We start from the raw sequence: 15,056 nt of genomic DNA on the forward strand, positions 1-15,056 counted from the left end.
GCACGGCTCACGCCTGTAATCTCAGCACTTTGGGAGGCTGAGGAGGGTGGATCACCTGAGGTCAGGTGTTCAAGACCAGCCTGTAGCACAGTGGAGTGATCTCGGCTCACTGCAACCTCCACCTCCAAGGTTCAAGCAGTTCTCCTTCCTGCCTCAGCTTCCCGAGCAGCTGGGATTACAGGTGCACACCACCACGCCCAGCTAATTTTTCTATTTTTAGTAGAGACGAGGTTTCACCATGTTGGCCAATCTGGTCTGGAACTCCTGACCTTAGGCGATTTACCTGCCTCGGCCTCCCAACGTGTTGGAATTACAGGTGTGAGCCACTGCGCCGGGTCGCCTCCCGCATAGCTGGGACTCCAGGCAAGTAATTTTTGCACTTTGTTAGTAGAGAAAGGGTTTCACTTCAGGTGATCCACCAAGTCTCACTCTTGTCGCCCAGGCTGGAATGCAATGGCATGATGTTGGCTCACTGCAACCTTCACCTCGAGGGTTCAAGTGATTCTCCTGTCTCAACCTCTTGAGTAGCTGGGATTACAGGTGTGCACCACCATGCCTGGCTAATATTTTGTATTTTTAGTAGAGACAGGGTTTCACCATGTTGGCCAGGCTGGTCTCGAACTCCTGACCACAAGTGATCCACCCATCTCTGCCTCCCAAAGTGCAGGATTACAGGTGTAAGTTACTGCACCCAGCCAAGACGAACTTTTAAAAACACAGTAGAAACAAAGCAAAGGGCTGATCTCTGGTGGGAATCAACAAACTTCTGAAATATTTCAAAAACTCTCAATGCCTTTTTTGAGACAGAGTCTCACTCTGTCGTTCAGGCTGGAGTGCAATGGCACGATCTTGGCTCACTGCAACCTCCGCCTCCTGGGTTCAAGCAATTCTCCTGCCTCAGCCTCCTGAGTAGCTGAGATTACAGGCGCCTGCCACCACGTCCGGTTAATTTTTGTACTTTTATAGAGACAGGGTTTCGCCATGTTGGCCAGGCTGGTCTCAAACTACTGACCTCGTGATCCACCCGCCTCAGCCTCCCAAAGTGCTGGGATTACAGGCATGGGCCAACGCACCAGGCCTCAATTCCTATTCTTTAAAAGAGTTGAAATAGGTAGTATAGGAAAAGGATACCATTACGGGTGGGTGACCACACAAAAAAATTTTTTTTTTTTTTTTGGAGGCAGAGTCTGCCTCTGTCACCCAGGCTGGAGTGCAATGGCGTTATCTCAGCTCACTGCAACCTCCGCCTCCTGGGCTCAAGCGATTTTCCTGCCTCAGCCTCCTGAGTAGCTGGGATTTTGGTGACAACCACCACGCCCTGGTAATTTTTTTATTTTTAGTAGAGATGATTACAGGTGTAAGCCACTGTGCCCAGCCAGACCACATAAATTCTTATAAAGTGGGTGGAGGTAAGCAGAATCATTTTTGGAAAGTATAGCCGGAGTGTGGGGGGCGGGGAGAAGGTGTGTGGTAATACACACAAGTTTAAAATGTAGCATGTGCATTGAAATGTTGGCTGTAGATTTCTTATCCCTACGGAAAAACTGTAATAATCTCCATGGAAAAAATCCACTTGTTAAATTTTAAAATTTACCTTATTCTTTACTGGGTCAATATTCTTTACAGGTGTGACTGAAATAATCCTCACAGGGTTCTCTTCATTTTCACTAACTCCAGTTTCTGCTGCCTCTGAACTCTGTTCCCTGTTTAAAACAAATAAACCAAGACTTCATATTTCCATGAAGAGAAAGTTCACTCTCTCACCGTACCAATAAAGAAAGGCTTAGGCTGGTTTCGAAACCTTGACAATTGAAGCAACAATAGCAAGATTCGGATACTCTGTAGTTATAGACTATTGCTTTAAAATATCATTTTCCATTTAGCTTTGATAAAGTGGTATCAATTTCCATTTTGCCTTAATAACATTAAGACAGAAATGACTGCCTAAGACTACTTGACAAAAGGGTTAATCGTCAAGAGACAAAATAACAAGCTTTATCTTTTGGGAATAGAAAATCCTAAAACAAAAATAAAACTACAGACCATAGTATAGTTGTCATTTCCATAGTGTTCTACAAAAAAGGGGGCTGTCAGAAGAGGCTATTTGGTAGGTATTTGAGGCCCCACTATTCTTTAAACCACGTTAACTGATTTCATATCTTGGGCTTCATTTTTGCTAAAAGTGGTTTAAAACATCATTGGTTGAGTTTATTCTTAAGATTTCACGTGTAAGAATAATATCTACAAAAACCACAATATTAAGTGTTCCTAAGAGTAGGGTCAGAAATGATAAAAGTTTGATGTGACGGATATCCTAATTACCCTAATTTGATCACTATACTTGCTATGCATATACCAAAATATCACAAACACCCCATAAATATGTACAATTATTATATATCAAAATAAGTATGTTTATGAAAAAAATTGCAGGTAGAAATTCTTATGCAGTAGCTAATATACTGAATACTTAACATGTTAAAATAAACATGGAATTTTTTATAATTAGAAAATGTTAGAACAATGTAAACTTATCCTATTTTTTATATATATATATATTTTAAGAGACAGGGTCTTAGGCTGAAATGAAATATGTAATCATAGCTGATATACCCTAGAACTCCTGGGCTCAAGTGATCTTCCTGCCTCCACCTCCTGAGCTCCCAAGTAGCTGGGACTACAAGTGTATGCCCCCATGATGCCCAGATTGGTTTCGAACTCCTGGGCTCCAGTGATTATCCTTCCTCGGCCTCCCAAAGTGCTGGGATTACAGGTGTGAGCCATCACACATGGCCTTTTCTTTTTATTAAGAGACAGGGTCTTGCTTGGTCACCCAGGCTGAAGTGTAGCAGAGACATCATAGCTCACTTTAGACTTGAACTTCTGGCCTCAAGTGATAATCCTGCCTTGGCCTACTAAAGTGCTGGGATCACAGCCATAAGGCACTACACCCAGCCCTCCTATACTAATTTGAGTTAAAAATTAAAAAGCATTTCAATTTATTTAAAAGTTAATGTTTTCATAGTTTTCCTAAGGGTTGAATTTTCTTACGTATAAAAAATAAACATTTTGGGCCAGGCGTGATGGTTCATGACTGTAATTCCAGCACTTTGGGAGTCCAAGGTGGGCAGAGAGTAGCCTGGCAATCATGGTGACACCCTGTCTCTACTAAAAATACAGAAATTAGCTGGGAGTGGTGGCATGTGCCTGTAAGCTCAGGAAGCTGAGGTGCGAGAATCACTTGAAACCGGGAGGTGGAGGTTGCCGTGAGCTGACATCCCATCACTGCACTCCAGCCTGAGTGACGGACAGAGACACACTGTCTCAAAAATATTAAAAATAAGTATTTTGATATAAATTGGTTGTATTATTAATTCTTATATTATTTTCTGTTAATTTTTCTATACACTTAGAATGCTATATATTAATAGTTTCAAAGTGTGCAGTACATTCTTGATTTCCTCATTGAAAATACTAAAATGTGCCCAGGTGCAGTGGTTTGTGCCTGTAATCCCAGCACTTTGGGAGGCTGAAGGGGGTGGATCACTTGAGCCCAGGAGATTGAGCCCGACCTGGGGAAGATGATGAAACTCCATCTTTATGAAAAGTACAAAAGAAAATTGGCTGGGGGTTGGTGGTGCATGCCTGTAGTCCCAGCTACTTGGGATGCTGAAGCGAGAAGATCCCTAGAGCCCAGGAGTCTGAGGCTGCGGTGAGCTATGATCCTGCCACTGCCCTCCAGCCTAAGCAACAAAGTGAGACCCTGTCTCTTAAAAAAAAAATTACATAAAATTAAGAAAAAAAAGAAAATACTGGCTGGGTGCGGTGGCTTACGCCTGTAATCCCAACACTTTGGGAGGCTGAGGCAGGCGGATCACCTCAGGTCAGGAGTTCGAGACCAGCCTGGCCAACATGGTGAAACCCCGTCTCTACTAAAAATACAAAAATTAGCGGGGCGTGGTGGCAGGCGCCTGTAATTCCAGCTACTCGGGAGGCTGAGGCAGGAGAATTGCTTGAACCCGGGAGACGGAGGTTGCAGTGAACCAAAATTGCGCCATTGCACTCTAGCCTGGGCGGGGACAAAAGCGAGACTTTGTCTCAAAAAAAAAAAAAAAAAAAAAAACAAAAAAAACCAGAAAAGAAAATACTAAAATTCATCAATATTATTTTGTACCAGAACACCGCTAATGACAGAAGACCATTTTATGAGACAGCACTTTAGGAATAAAAGATAAACCAAGTAGTGAGTGCTAGTAACAAAATAATTGGAGAGAAAAGTTGCCTTGATCGATTTCCGGTTGAAGGGTTCAGCTCTGAATTTACATTAATATTGCTTCCAGTCTCAGTGCCAGTGCTTCTAACATAGGGTTTCCTTCCCGTTGCTGATAAAGGCTTATTTACTGCACCTAGTACTCCAGCAGGCTTTGGCTAAAAACAAAAACAAAAAACCCCCAAAAAACACATACGTTTATACCTTACCATGTATACATGTAAATTTAGACACAAGTAAGAGATATTGTTAAGTGCTAATTAGTTAAATTTACCAGAAATGTTCATTCTGGGCCAGGCATACTGGCTCCTGACTGCAAATCCCAGCACTTTGGGAGGTGGATCACTTGAGGCCATGAGTTCAAGACCAGTCTGGCCAAAAGAGTGAAACCCAACCTCTACCAAAAATACAAAAATTAGCCAGGTGTGGTGGTATAAGCCGGTAGTCCCATCTACTCGACAGACTGAGGCATGAGAATTGCCTGAACCCAGGAGGTGAAGGTTGCAGTGAGCTGAGATCGCACCACTGTACTCCAGCCTGGGTGACAAAATGAGACTGTCTCAAGAAAAAAAAAAAGTTCATTCTGTAAAATTGTGTTTGGTTGCCTTAATACAATCAAAAGTCATAAGCATATCTCTACTTAATAATAACTAGGTAATATTAATTTATCCTTTATTATTCAATCAAAATACAAAGTTCCCCTAAAATATAGCAAAATACATACATAATAAACGCTCCTATAAATATACTATTGGATATATATATAGTAATAGTTTAGGAACTGTTTACAAAAAACTAAATTTCCTTTTGCTGTTTTAGGTGTCACCATATTACTTACATAGAACATGAATTGTCTAATTCATTAGCAGTATAAAATTATTTCTTTTATCTTATATACCTAAGTTGGTTATAGCATTTCCCAGGAAAGTCTTCTTTGTGAATTGTAAATAAATTGTGCTTAACATTACTGATGAGAATACACAGTGGCAATTCAGAGGAGTGGTTGCTGGCAGAAAAATTCTAAAAGCATGGCTGCTTTAGATGCTTTAAATCCATAATGTGATCCCTAAGAATCAGGAACTATACAATCTAGTGGTCATTTAAAGGTATTTCTAGGAATAGCAGAAGCAAGATACACATGAAACAAAGATCTCAAAATTATTAAGTAAATAATACCTTTCCTGTTAACAGAAGTACTCTTGTCTCTTCTGAAATATAACTCTTATCGTTACAGAAGTCCTATAAAAAAAAAAAGAAAAAGAAAAAAGAAACATCAATCAAAGGGAACATGAGTATTTTAATTATCTCAATAAGGCTTTTTAGGTATTGTGCCTTGCAATAATAAATACACTTGTGCTAACACATATATCAATTTATCAAACAATCAAAACAGTCAAAGCCATACCATAAGTCTAGCTTTAAATTAAACTGATGGCACGCAGACTTAGGCAAATGTCAAAGATAAATTTCCTAAATCACACCGTAAATAAAGCACACACATGTTTTCATATGGTTCAATGCAGTTTATTCATTAAATTTATTCACTGAATTCCACCACATCATAAATTCGGGCCGGGTGTGGTGACTCATGCCTGTGAGCCTCAGCCCAGCACTTTGGGAGGCCAAAGTGGGTGGATCACCTGAGGTCAGAAGTTCGAGACCCGCCTGGCCAACATGGTGAAACCCTGTCTCTACAAAAATACAAAATTAGCTAGGCCGGGTGGCACGCGCCTGTAATGCCAGCTACTCAGGAGGTTAAGGCAGGAGAATTGCTTGAACTCGGGAGGCAGAGGCTGCGGTAAGCCGAGATCGTGCCACTGCACTCCAGCCTGGGTGACAAGAGTGAAACTCCATCTCAAAAAACAAACAAAAACAAAAAAAACCCACAAAAAACTGTTTCTTAGAACCATAAGTAGACCAACTGTCAAAATACAATTAACTGAATTATGTTCTTTGACAGCTGTGATATTAACAATACATGATTTAAACCAAATGTGGAAAATGATAGCACTTTGAGAGTTATATCTATATAAAAATTAGGAGTTCAAACTTGATCTCTTGATGCCTTTTCCTGCTTAATATCTGAAAATGGCAAACAAACCACAATGTTGTGTCAGTGAAGCAAAACTAGCTACTAAACTCAGGAAATATAATTAAGTTTTAAATAATCCCATTAAAAAATATTTTTTATTGTATTAAATTTACCTTCACAGAAGTAGGAAAGAACAAAGTGTGCCTGTGAGGAAATCACAGTTTTGTCATGTATGCTAGGCAAAGCTGTATCATTTCTTTTGCACAAAGTCTTCTATGCAGCTAAAATAAACATTAAGAAACCTGTGTACCAAAGTTCATTCACTTCATTCATAAAGATATAGTATAGCTTCACTAGGTTCACTAACTTCACAAACCTAGTGTTCTAGGGTTTATGAATTTATAACACGTTAAAAGCAACATGTTACATAAATAAGGAACGTTGCATACTGAAAATAGAAAAACCTAAGTTGTTATTATTAAGAAGACTAAAACTCTAACACTGAAGGTAACAAAAGAAAAAAAAATTGTTATCTATGAGTCCAGATAAGGTGTAGTGACAAGTAGGAATTTAATTCTTGATGATGGTATCACCACTGTTACATAGATTCTATTTGGTACTATTCTATTCATGATGGTCCTGGGTCAGCAACAGGATTAATTTTAATTCAACAGCTCACTTAAGAATATCTTATAGGCTGGGCATGGTGGCTCATGCCCTGTAATCCCAGCACTTTGGGATGCTGGAGGTGGGTTGATCACTTGAGCCCAGGAGTTTGAGGCCTGGCCAACATGATGAAACCACCTGTCTACAAAAAAGTTAAAAAATTAGCCAGGCATGGTGACACATGCCTGTAGTCACAGCTACTTGAGAGGCTGAGGTAGGAGAACCGATTGAGCCAGGGAGTTGGAGGCTGCAGTGGGCCAAGATCAAGCCACTGCACTCCATCCAGCGTGGGTGACGGAGACTCAAAAAAAAAAATTTTTTTTATACAGATCAGTGGATTCAATTAGAGAGCATACTTTTGCAAATTCTCATTATTTCTATCAAAAGCAAGGCACAGTTATGTGTTCAATACTAAATCAGTAATAAAAATCAGATTACATTTTAGCAAACTTTTAGTAAAGTATGGCATTCAAAGTAGGAAGCTCCATTTATTTCTTGGAATGCATTTGGAGAATTCTCTAAGCTAGGGGTCTCCAACCCACGAGCTGCAGACTGGTATGGGTTATGGCTCATGGGTCTGCGGCCCATTAGGAACTGGGATACACAGCAGGCAGTGAGTGGCTGGCGAGCAAGCATTACCACCTGAGCTCTGCCTCCTGTCGGATCAGCGGCAGCATGAGATTCTCACAGAAGCACAAACCCTATGGCGAACTATGCCTGCGAGGGATCTAGGCTGTGTGCTCCTTATGAGAATCTAACTAATGCCTGATGACCTGAGGTGAAATAGTTGCATCCTGAAACCATCTCCCCACCTCAATTTCTCTGTGGAAAAATTGTCTTCCACGAAACTGGTCCCAGGTGTCAAAAAGGTTGGGAACCACTGCTCTAAGGGGATCATTACTGAGGCATATATATACATTTATAGGAGAAAGTGAAACAAGTTTAAAATACCACCTAACAGCAGGAAATAAACAAAAGCTTTTAAAAATCCAAATTAGCTGGAAAAACTTACAGAGCCTGCGTTACCTGAAAAATTTACTTACATGGGAAACAGTTTGCTGAAAGCAGAATAGATGCACTGTATATTAATTAATAACACCATTTATTGAATGGTTTTATATGTGATAAACTCTTCATATAAACCTAGATATTAGCAATTGTCCATATGTATTATTAACATCTGCATTATAAAGATGAAGAAATGGAGGCTTAGAGGAGAGAACCTGTCCCTGCTTACACTGTGCCAAAGATTTAAAATTTTTCTTATCTGCAAAAATACTAACCATGTTTCAATAAAATGAGATTAAAATAATTTTAAAAATCTGAAAATTTTAATACTAGAAATTCCTAGAATAAACATAAGATCAACAATATGTGTAGTCTTCTGTTCAAGTCAGAATAATGTTCAGGGCTGTGTAAGACAAATTCCCACTCTTTGATAAACCCAGATTTTTTTTTTACTCTGTGGTCAAGACAATTCAATATTTGCCACAATGGTTGATGGTAATTGACATTGAAATCAGTTTAGTGTGGTAGGAAAAATGAGAGGAAGAAAATTACCTTTTCAGGTTGTGTAAAAAATTTCATTGGGAGGACTGGGTCCTTTGGTGAATCTGCATTGCACAAAGCACTTTTACTATTTATAACACAGAGAGCCACATCACATACTGTATACAGTTTCTAGGGAGGAAAACGAATCATATATAACTTTTAGTATTGCAAAATAATCATAATTACCAATTCCACTAAATGTATAATTTAGAGTTAAAAGAAGGATACTGTGGTTGTTATTTATTCCTTGAACATTCCATATTTCTGTTCAGCACTGTTTATGCAGCCTTCTGATAAATAAAAATCCCTCTATATGAATTTAACATGGATGCCAATATGCATGGAAAATAACAAACAAATGAACCAACCCAAAGAAAGCACACAAAAAGAATAAGCATTTGTCTGTAACTCTTACCGTAAGTTTGTAATATAGCATAGTTGTACGTTTTATTCTTACCCTCTTGCTCTAAGGTTATAATGTCTTTTCAGAGTACTAAAGATTCCTGAAATAAAATTCACTTGTAATGAAGTGCAATAAAAACTGACTACACATTTACTTTTGTAAACATTCTAAAATTTAAATTATTATGTATGGCCAAAAAAAAAAAAAAAAAACCAAGTGGGACAATATATTTTTCTATTACATCTTAACACCCACTGGCCTAACACTCATCTTACTTCATTTGTCTTGGATTCATCTGGAGACTGGGCATCTCTGGTTAACTTGATGTTCTCTGCCATCTTCTTCATAAAGGCATGGCTATTGTTTTCATTCTTTGTCATTAAAACTTCAAGCATGAACCATAGGCACCTAAATGTAAACATATTAAAGAGACTAGACGTAGACAGACGCTTTAGCTTAAAGCAATAAATATGTTAGCTGGGAATTTCTGTTGTCTGAATAAAATAAAATAAAATGATCAACCTTAATGACTAATATATGTTATTATCCTAATAATAATATTCTATTCAAATGGAAAATTAAAGCATAAAATAACATATAAAAAATGAAAACATAGCTTAATATGAGAAAGTCTGACAGTTTCATAAGGCATATAAAGATTCAGCCTAGCTGGATATGGTGGCTCGTGCCTACAACCTCAGCACTTTGGGTGGCTGAGGTGGGTAGATTGCCTGAACCCAGAAATTCGAGGCTGGGCGCGGTGGCTCATGCCTGTAATCCTAGCACTTTGGGAGGCCGAGGTGGGCAGATCAAGAGGTCAGGAGAGGCTCCTGAAGTGAGGAGCCCCTCTGCCCGGCCAGCCGCCCCGTCCGGGAGGGAGGTGGGGGGGTCAGCCCCCCGCCCGGCCAGCCGCCCCGACCGGGAGGGAGGTGGGGGGGCTCAGCACCCCCGCCCGGCCAGCCGCCCCATCCGGGAGGGAGGTGGGGGGGGTCAGCCCCCCGCCCGGCCAGCCGCCCCATCCGGGAGGGAGGTGGGGGGTCAGCCCCCCGCCCGGCCAGCCGCCCCGTCCGGGAGGGAGGTGGGGGGGTCAGCCCCCTGCCCGGCCAGCCGCCCCGTCCGGGAGGTGAGGGGCGCCTCTGCCCGGCCGCCCCCACTGGGAAGTGAGGAGCCCCTCTGCCCGGCCACCGCTCCGTCTGGGAGGTGTACCCAACAGCTCATTGAGAACGGGCCATGATGACAATGGCGGTTTTGTGGAATAGAAAAGGGGGCAAGGTGGGGAAAAGATTGGGAAATCGGAAGGTTGCTGTGTCTGTGTAGAAAGAAGTAGACTTAGGAGACTTTTCATTTTGTTCTGTACTAAGAGAAATTCTTCTGCCTTGGGATCCTGTTGATCTATGACCTTACCCCCAACCCTGTGCTCTCTGAAACATGTGCTGTGTCCACTCAGGGTTAAATGGATTAAGGGCGGTGCAAGATGTGCTTTGTTAAACAGATGCTTGAAGGCAGCATGCTTGTTAAGAGTCATCACCACTCCCTAATCTCAAGTACCCAGGGACACAAACACTCTGCCTAGGAAAACCAGAGACCTTTGTTCACTTGTTTGTCTGCTGACCTTCCCTCCACTACTGTCCTATGACCCTGCCAAATCCCCCTCTGCGAGAAACACCCAAGAATGATCAATAACAAAAATAAATAAATAAATAAAATAAAATAATAAAAAAAAGAAAATACACCAAATTGGTAAATAGTGGTGGAGGTGTTTTTTTTTATCTACTTTGTTACTGTATGTTCTAATATATAAAACACATATTACTTATATTTACAAAAATAATATGTGAAATATATTTTACTTATATTTACAAAAATATGTGAAATATATTCTACATATATTTACAAAAATAATTTTTAAAATGTTTTTCTGGTATTGGTGTAAACCATCCTATCTCTTTGATCTGTGGCAGTCTAATTAGCTAAGGCACTGATTTACCTTACAACCAGGAAGATGGGTTAAGATATTGCTGCTATGAAAAGGCAACATCCAGGATCCTGGTGGTGATGGAATGTTCTATATCTTGGCTTTATCCATGTCAATATCTTGGTTGTGACATTGTACTATAGTTTTGCAAGATGTTACCATTGGGGAAAACTGGTTAAAGGGTATATGGGATCTCCTGTTTTATTTCTAACAATTACATGTGAATGAACAGTTACCTCAAAAAAATAAATAAATAAATAAATGTAAGGAATACACTAAAAAAAAAAAAAAAAAAAAAGAGGTCAGGAGATCGAGACCATCCTGGCTAACATGGTGAAACCCCGTCTCTACTAAAAATACAAAAATTAGCTGGGTGTTGGTGGCAGGCACCTGTAGTCCCGGCTACTCGGGAGGCTGAGGCAGGAGAATGGCGTGAACCCAGGAGGCAGAGCTTACAGTGAGCTGAGATTGCACCACTGCACTCCAACCTGGGTGACAGAGCGAGACTCTCTCTCTCAAAAAAAAAAAAAAAAATTCGAGAGTAGCCTCGTGAGACCCCATCTCTACAAAAAAAATACAAAAATTAGCTGGGCATGGTAGTGGGCTCCTGTAGTCCCAGCTACTTGTTGGGCTGAGGTGGGAGGATCGCTTGTGGTTGCAGTGAGCCATGATCACACCACTGCACTCCAGCCTGGGCAAAAAAGTGACACCCTCTCAAAAGAAAACACAGATTCACCCTATAGGTAAGTTTACATAATCTGACATAACTTAACACCCAGCAATAATGAGCAAATCAACACACAGCGGTCTTGAGATTTTGATTATTTGTAAGCTATGCAGAAGTTCTACAATTGGTATGCTGTTCTGCCGAGAAACAAGTCTAAGTTGCATGTATTATGAGGCTGATGTGTGTGGTACCCAGCCACCCAATTAAGGAGTCACAATCTCAAACCACTTTTGCTATTCCACACTTGTCACTGTATATTCATTTAACACATTGTGTCTGAAGGGAACATGTGAATTTCTAAGTAAAAGTGAACCCCAAATCAGGCTGAACATTAGAACTGTTTGGATAACTTAAATAGACAAATCTGGAAATGGGGCCTGTTTTTACAAAGATCCCAGTATTTTCAGGCAGTGACATGACTACTGCATTCCTGCATCAAAAGGGGAGAAACTATTTGATGATACTCTGTAAAAGCTTCTTTTCCTATATTCCACATAATTGTTTTAAGAGACTATTGTAGCATGCATTAGTTTTGTAGCTTAATGGCTTAAATGATAGTTGGTTGTTTCAATAATATTTATTAACTTTGGCAAAGAGTTGTCAACTCTACTTAGATACTGGATAGCTGCTAGAATCCTGATCAAAGAAAGGAACAGAATAATGAGTAACAACAAATATAATAAAAATTAGCAAATATTTAATGAGTGCTTACTATCTACTAGGCATTAGGCTAAGCACTTTACCTTCATATAATCCTCATGACTCTATAAAGAATAAGAAAAATCATCACTATTATATATAGAATCTATTTTTTTTTTTGGTCTGTCTTTTGAGACAGGGTCTTGCTTGCCTCTCAGGCTGGAGTGCAGTGGCATGATCACAGCCCCGGCAGCCATGGTGTCCTGGGCTCACACTATCCTCCTACCTCAGCTTCCTGAGTAGCTGGGACTATAGGCATGTGCCACCACGTCTGGCTGATTTTTATAGAGCTGGGGTTTCGCCAGGTTGCCGACTGGTCTTGAACTCCCAGGCTCAAGCAATCTACCTGCCTTGGCCTCACAAAGTGCCGGGACTGCAGGCGTAAGCTACCACGCCTGGCTATCTAAATATTTTTTTTGAGGCATTAAGTAACCTGTTTAGGGTCACAGAGATAAAAAGATGGAGCTAGGATTAGAACCAGGTCTGCTTTTATACTTTTAACAAAAATACACAAAATAAATATAATAAAAATTATCTGAGCAACTATATACTAGACAAAGGTGACAACACTGAACACATCGGTTCTATAGGTTTGAGGATTCTATTTGTTTATATAAACACTGAAATCATTTCCTTAATTCTTGGGTCAGAATTCTGTTGAGTTTCTATTAACTTGAAGATTTGTTTGATCCCTTTCCACAGAAGTATAGGGTCAGGATTACTCTCAGTTTTAGGGGATAAGGTGAGGAAGCATTCCTATGCAGGGTTTCTTTAAAAACTTGTAACAAAAAAATCTTGCAATAAGGTTTTAAGTATTAGTATATATATAAAATACTTGAATGTATATCAACATAATAGAGAATTTATTCCTTGAAGTAACTGAAAAAAAGTATGATTGTCTTGTGATAAGAATGCCAATTCCACCTTAATTTTATGCAGATATGCTGAGACTAATGTGCTATCTAACATGAACCAATTGACTCAATAAATTTTAGTACTTGGAAGTTGTTCAATATAATGTTACATTTAAAACAGGATACAAAACAATACATATATGTATTATAAAACAATATATAATAGATATTAAAACAGCATTTTTTGAAATTAGAATATGTTGAAATCCCTGGGGCCATGTCTCACTTCTGCATCCTCAATACTGCCCAAGAAATGTAATCATTAATGTTTACCCATCCTACGAAGTACATAGATTCCCATGATCCTCTGCTTCTTCTTGCCTTATCCAAGGGAGCTAATTCCTCTCCATCTCGTATCTTTTCACTGAACTCTCTAGAATATACTTTCCCTCCAAAAAGAATCTTCAATGAATGCTCACTTCACCTTTTTGCCGTAACTGAAACCATACCCCCACCCCAAGAATGCTTGCCTTGCATTCCCCTAAAGTTGTAACTGCTCATTCTATTAGATGATGCATACTTAGGGTCAGAGAGTGGGTTCAGCTTCTATCATCCCCAAAGCTAATTCCAGTTATTCTTCCAGGTTTATGTAAAATTACTCCTAGGAAGCTTGTGCCATTTGGCTGCTTCTACCATCCTCTCCTTGTCAATGTTATCTATCAGCTTCCCTTATGTTCCTTGCGTTGATTTAGTTTCTGGATGACATTTTTCCTTGACTCCATCTTTAAGTCCTGCCAATTTTCTGGGCAATCTATTCAACATGATTTCCTAATTCCTTGGCTGTTCCAATCCTGGTAAATTTTATCTTTGCCTAAGACATTTCACTGCCTCAGACATTCCTAGACTTTGTTAATCTTTAGAAATTGTTCGCCTGTGAAATTATAAATTCACTGCAGCCTACCTCCTGGGCTCAAGCAACGCTCCTGCCTCAGCAGGGACTGAGTAGCTGGGACTACAGGCACACGTTACAACACCAAGCCAATTCAAAAAAATTATTTGTAGAGATAAGATCCTGCTATGTTGTTCAGGCTGGTCCTGAAATCCTGGACTCAAATAATCCTCTTGTCTTGGCCTCTCAACATTTTAATCACTTTTTTGAAAACAGTATCAACTCTCTTAACAATTTTCCTTCTGGTACACTTGCTTTGAAAAACTCAAGAACAATTCAAATCTTTGGCTTCTTGACAGCTATATTTAGAATTGTTTAATGCTACAGAAAAACCATGTAGCTGAGAAGCTTGATATAATTATAAATTTAAAATTTTTAGCTTGGTACTTTATGCTACCCAGCTATCCTATGTGTCACCAGGATTTTTAGCCACTTCTTCACAGCAGCTGTTTCCAATCTTCACTCTACTCATAACTAATTCTGTCACCCTCACCTACCAGCAGACTCTGCTCCTATATCATTTAGAAACCTAAGTCATTAAGATGAGACTTGCTCAACTACTTAACAGCAGTCCTGGAAAATTATTTTTATTTCCTGGCCTTCCCTTTATCTATCTTTAAGATCCCACCACCCCACAAATTCTTCTTTTTGAAGACCTCACCTCAATTTATTACCATCGTTTCTTTTACCTACAACCACACTTTTTCCCCTGGCTCCTTAAATACTTTCTATTGCCTTCTTCCTCCCCAATTCATAGCCAATTTTTAAAAAAGATTTGTCTAAATGATATGTATTCCTTATCTTTTGGCAATTTGGCTTTCACCTGCATTGCTTTACTACAGCTGCCCCTGCCAAGGTTATCAGTGAGTGCTTTGTTGCTAAACACATTTTAAACAATTTTTCCAACCAGTAAGCAAATAAACACAGTTT

General features: G+C 39.7%; 1 protein-coding gene across 2 annotated transcripts in view; it reads right to left on the bottom strand.

The window, feature by feature from the left end:
- The window catches only part of PDS5A (PDS5 cohesin associated factor A), a 157,283-nt gene that overhangs the window by 17,164 nt on the left and 125,063 nt on the right, over positions 1 to 15,056 (bottom strand). For both annotated transcript variants that reach the window (XM_055384810.2, XM_019025596.4), the window contains exons 27-31: positions 9,198 to 9,330; positions 8,529 to 8,648; positions 5,447 to 5,509; positions 4,283 to 4,428; positions 1,595 to 1,703 (exon numbers count right to left, since the gene is read on the bottom strand). In XM_055384810.2, the coding sequence (XP_055240785.1) occupies positions 1,595 to 1,703; positions 4,283 to 4,428; positions 5,447 to 5,509; positions 8,529 to 8,648; positions 9,198 to 9,330 (571 nt within the window). The remainder of the gene's footprint in view (positions 1 to 1,594; positions 1,704 to 4,282; positions 4,429 to 5,446; positions 5,510 to 8,528; positions 8,649 to 9,197; positions 9,331 to 15,056) is intronic.

This window comes from Gorilla gorilla, chromosome 3, assembly GCF_029281585.2.
Source record: "Gorilla gorilla gorilla isolate KB3781 chromosome 3, NHGRI_mGorGor1-v2.1_pri, whole genome shotgun sequence".
In the NCBI taxonomy this organism is placed as follows: domain Eukaryota; kingdom Metazoa; phylum Chordata; class Mammalia; order Primates; family Hominidae; genus Gorilla; species Gorilla gorilla.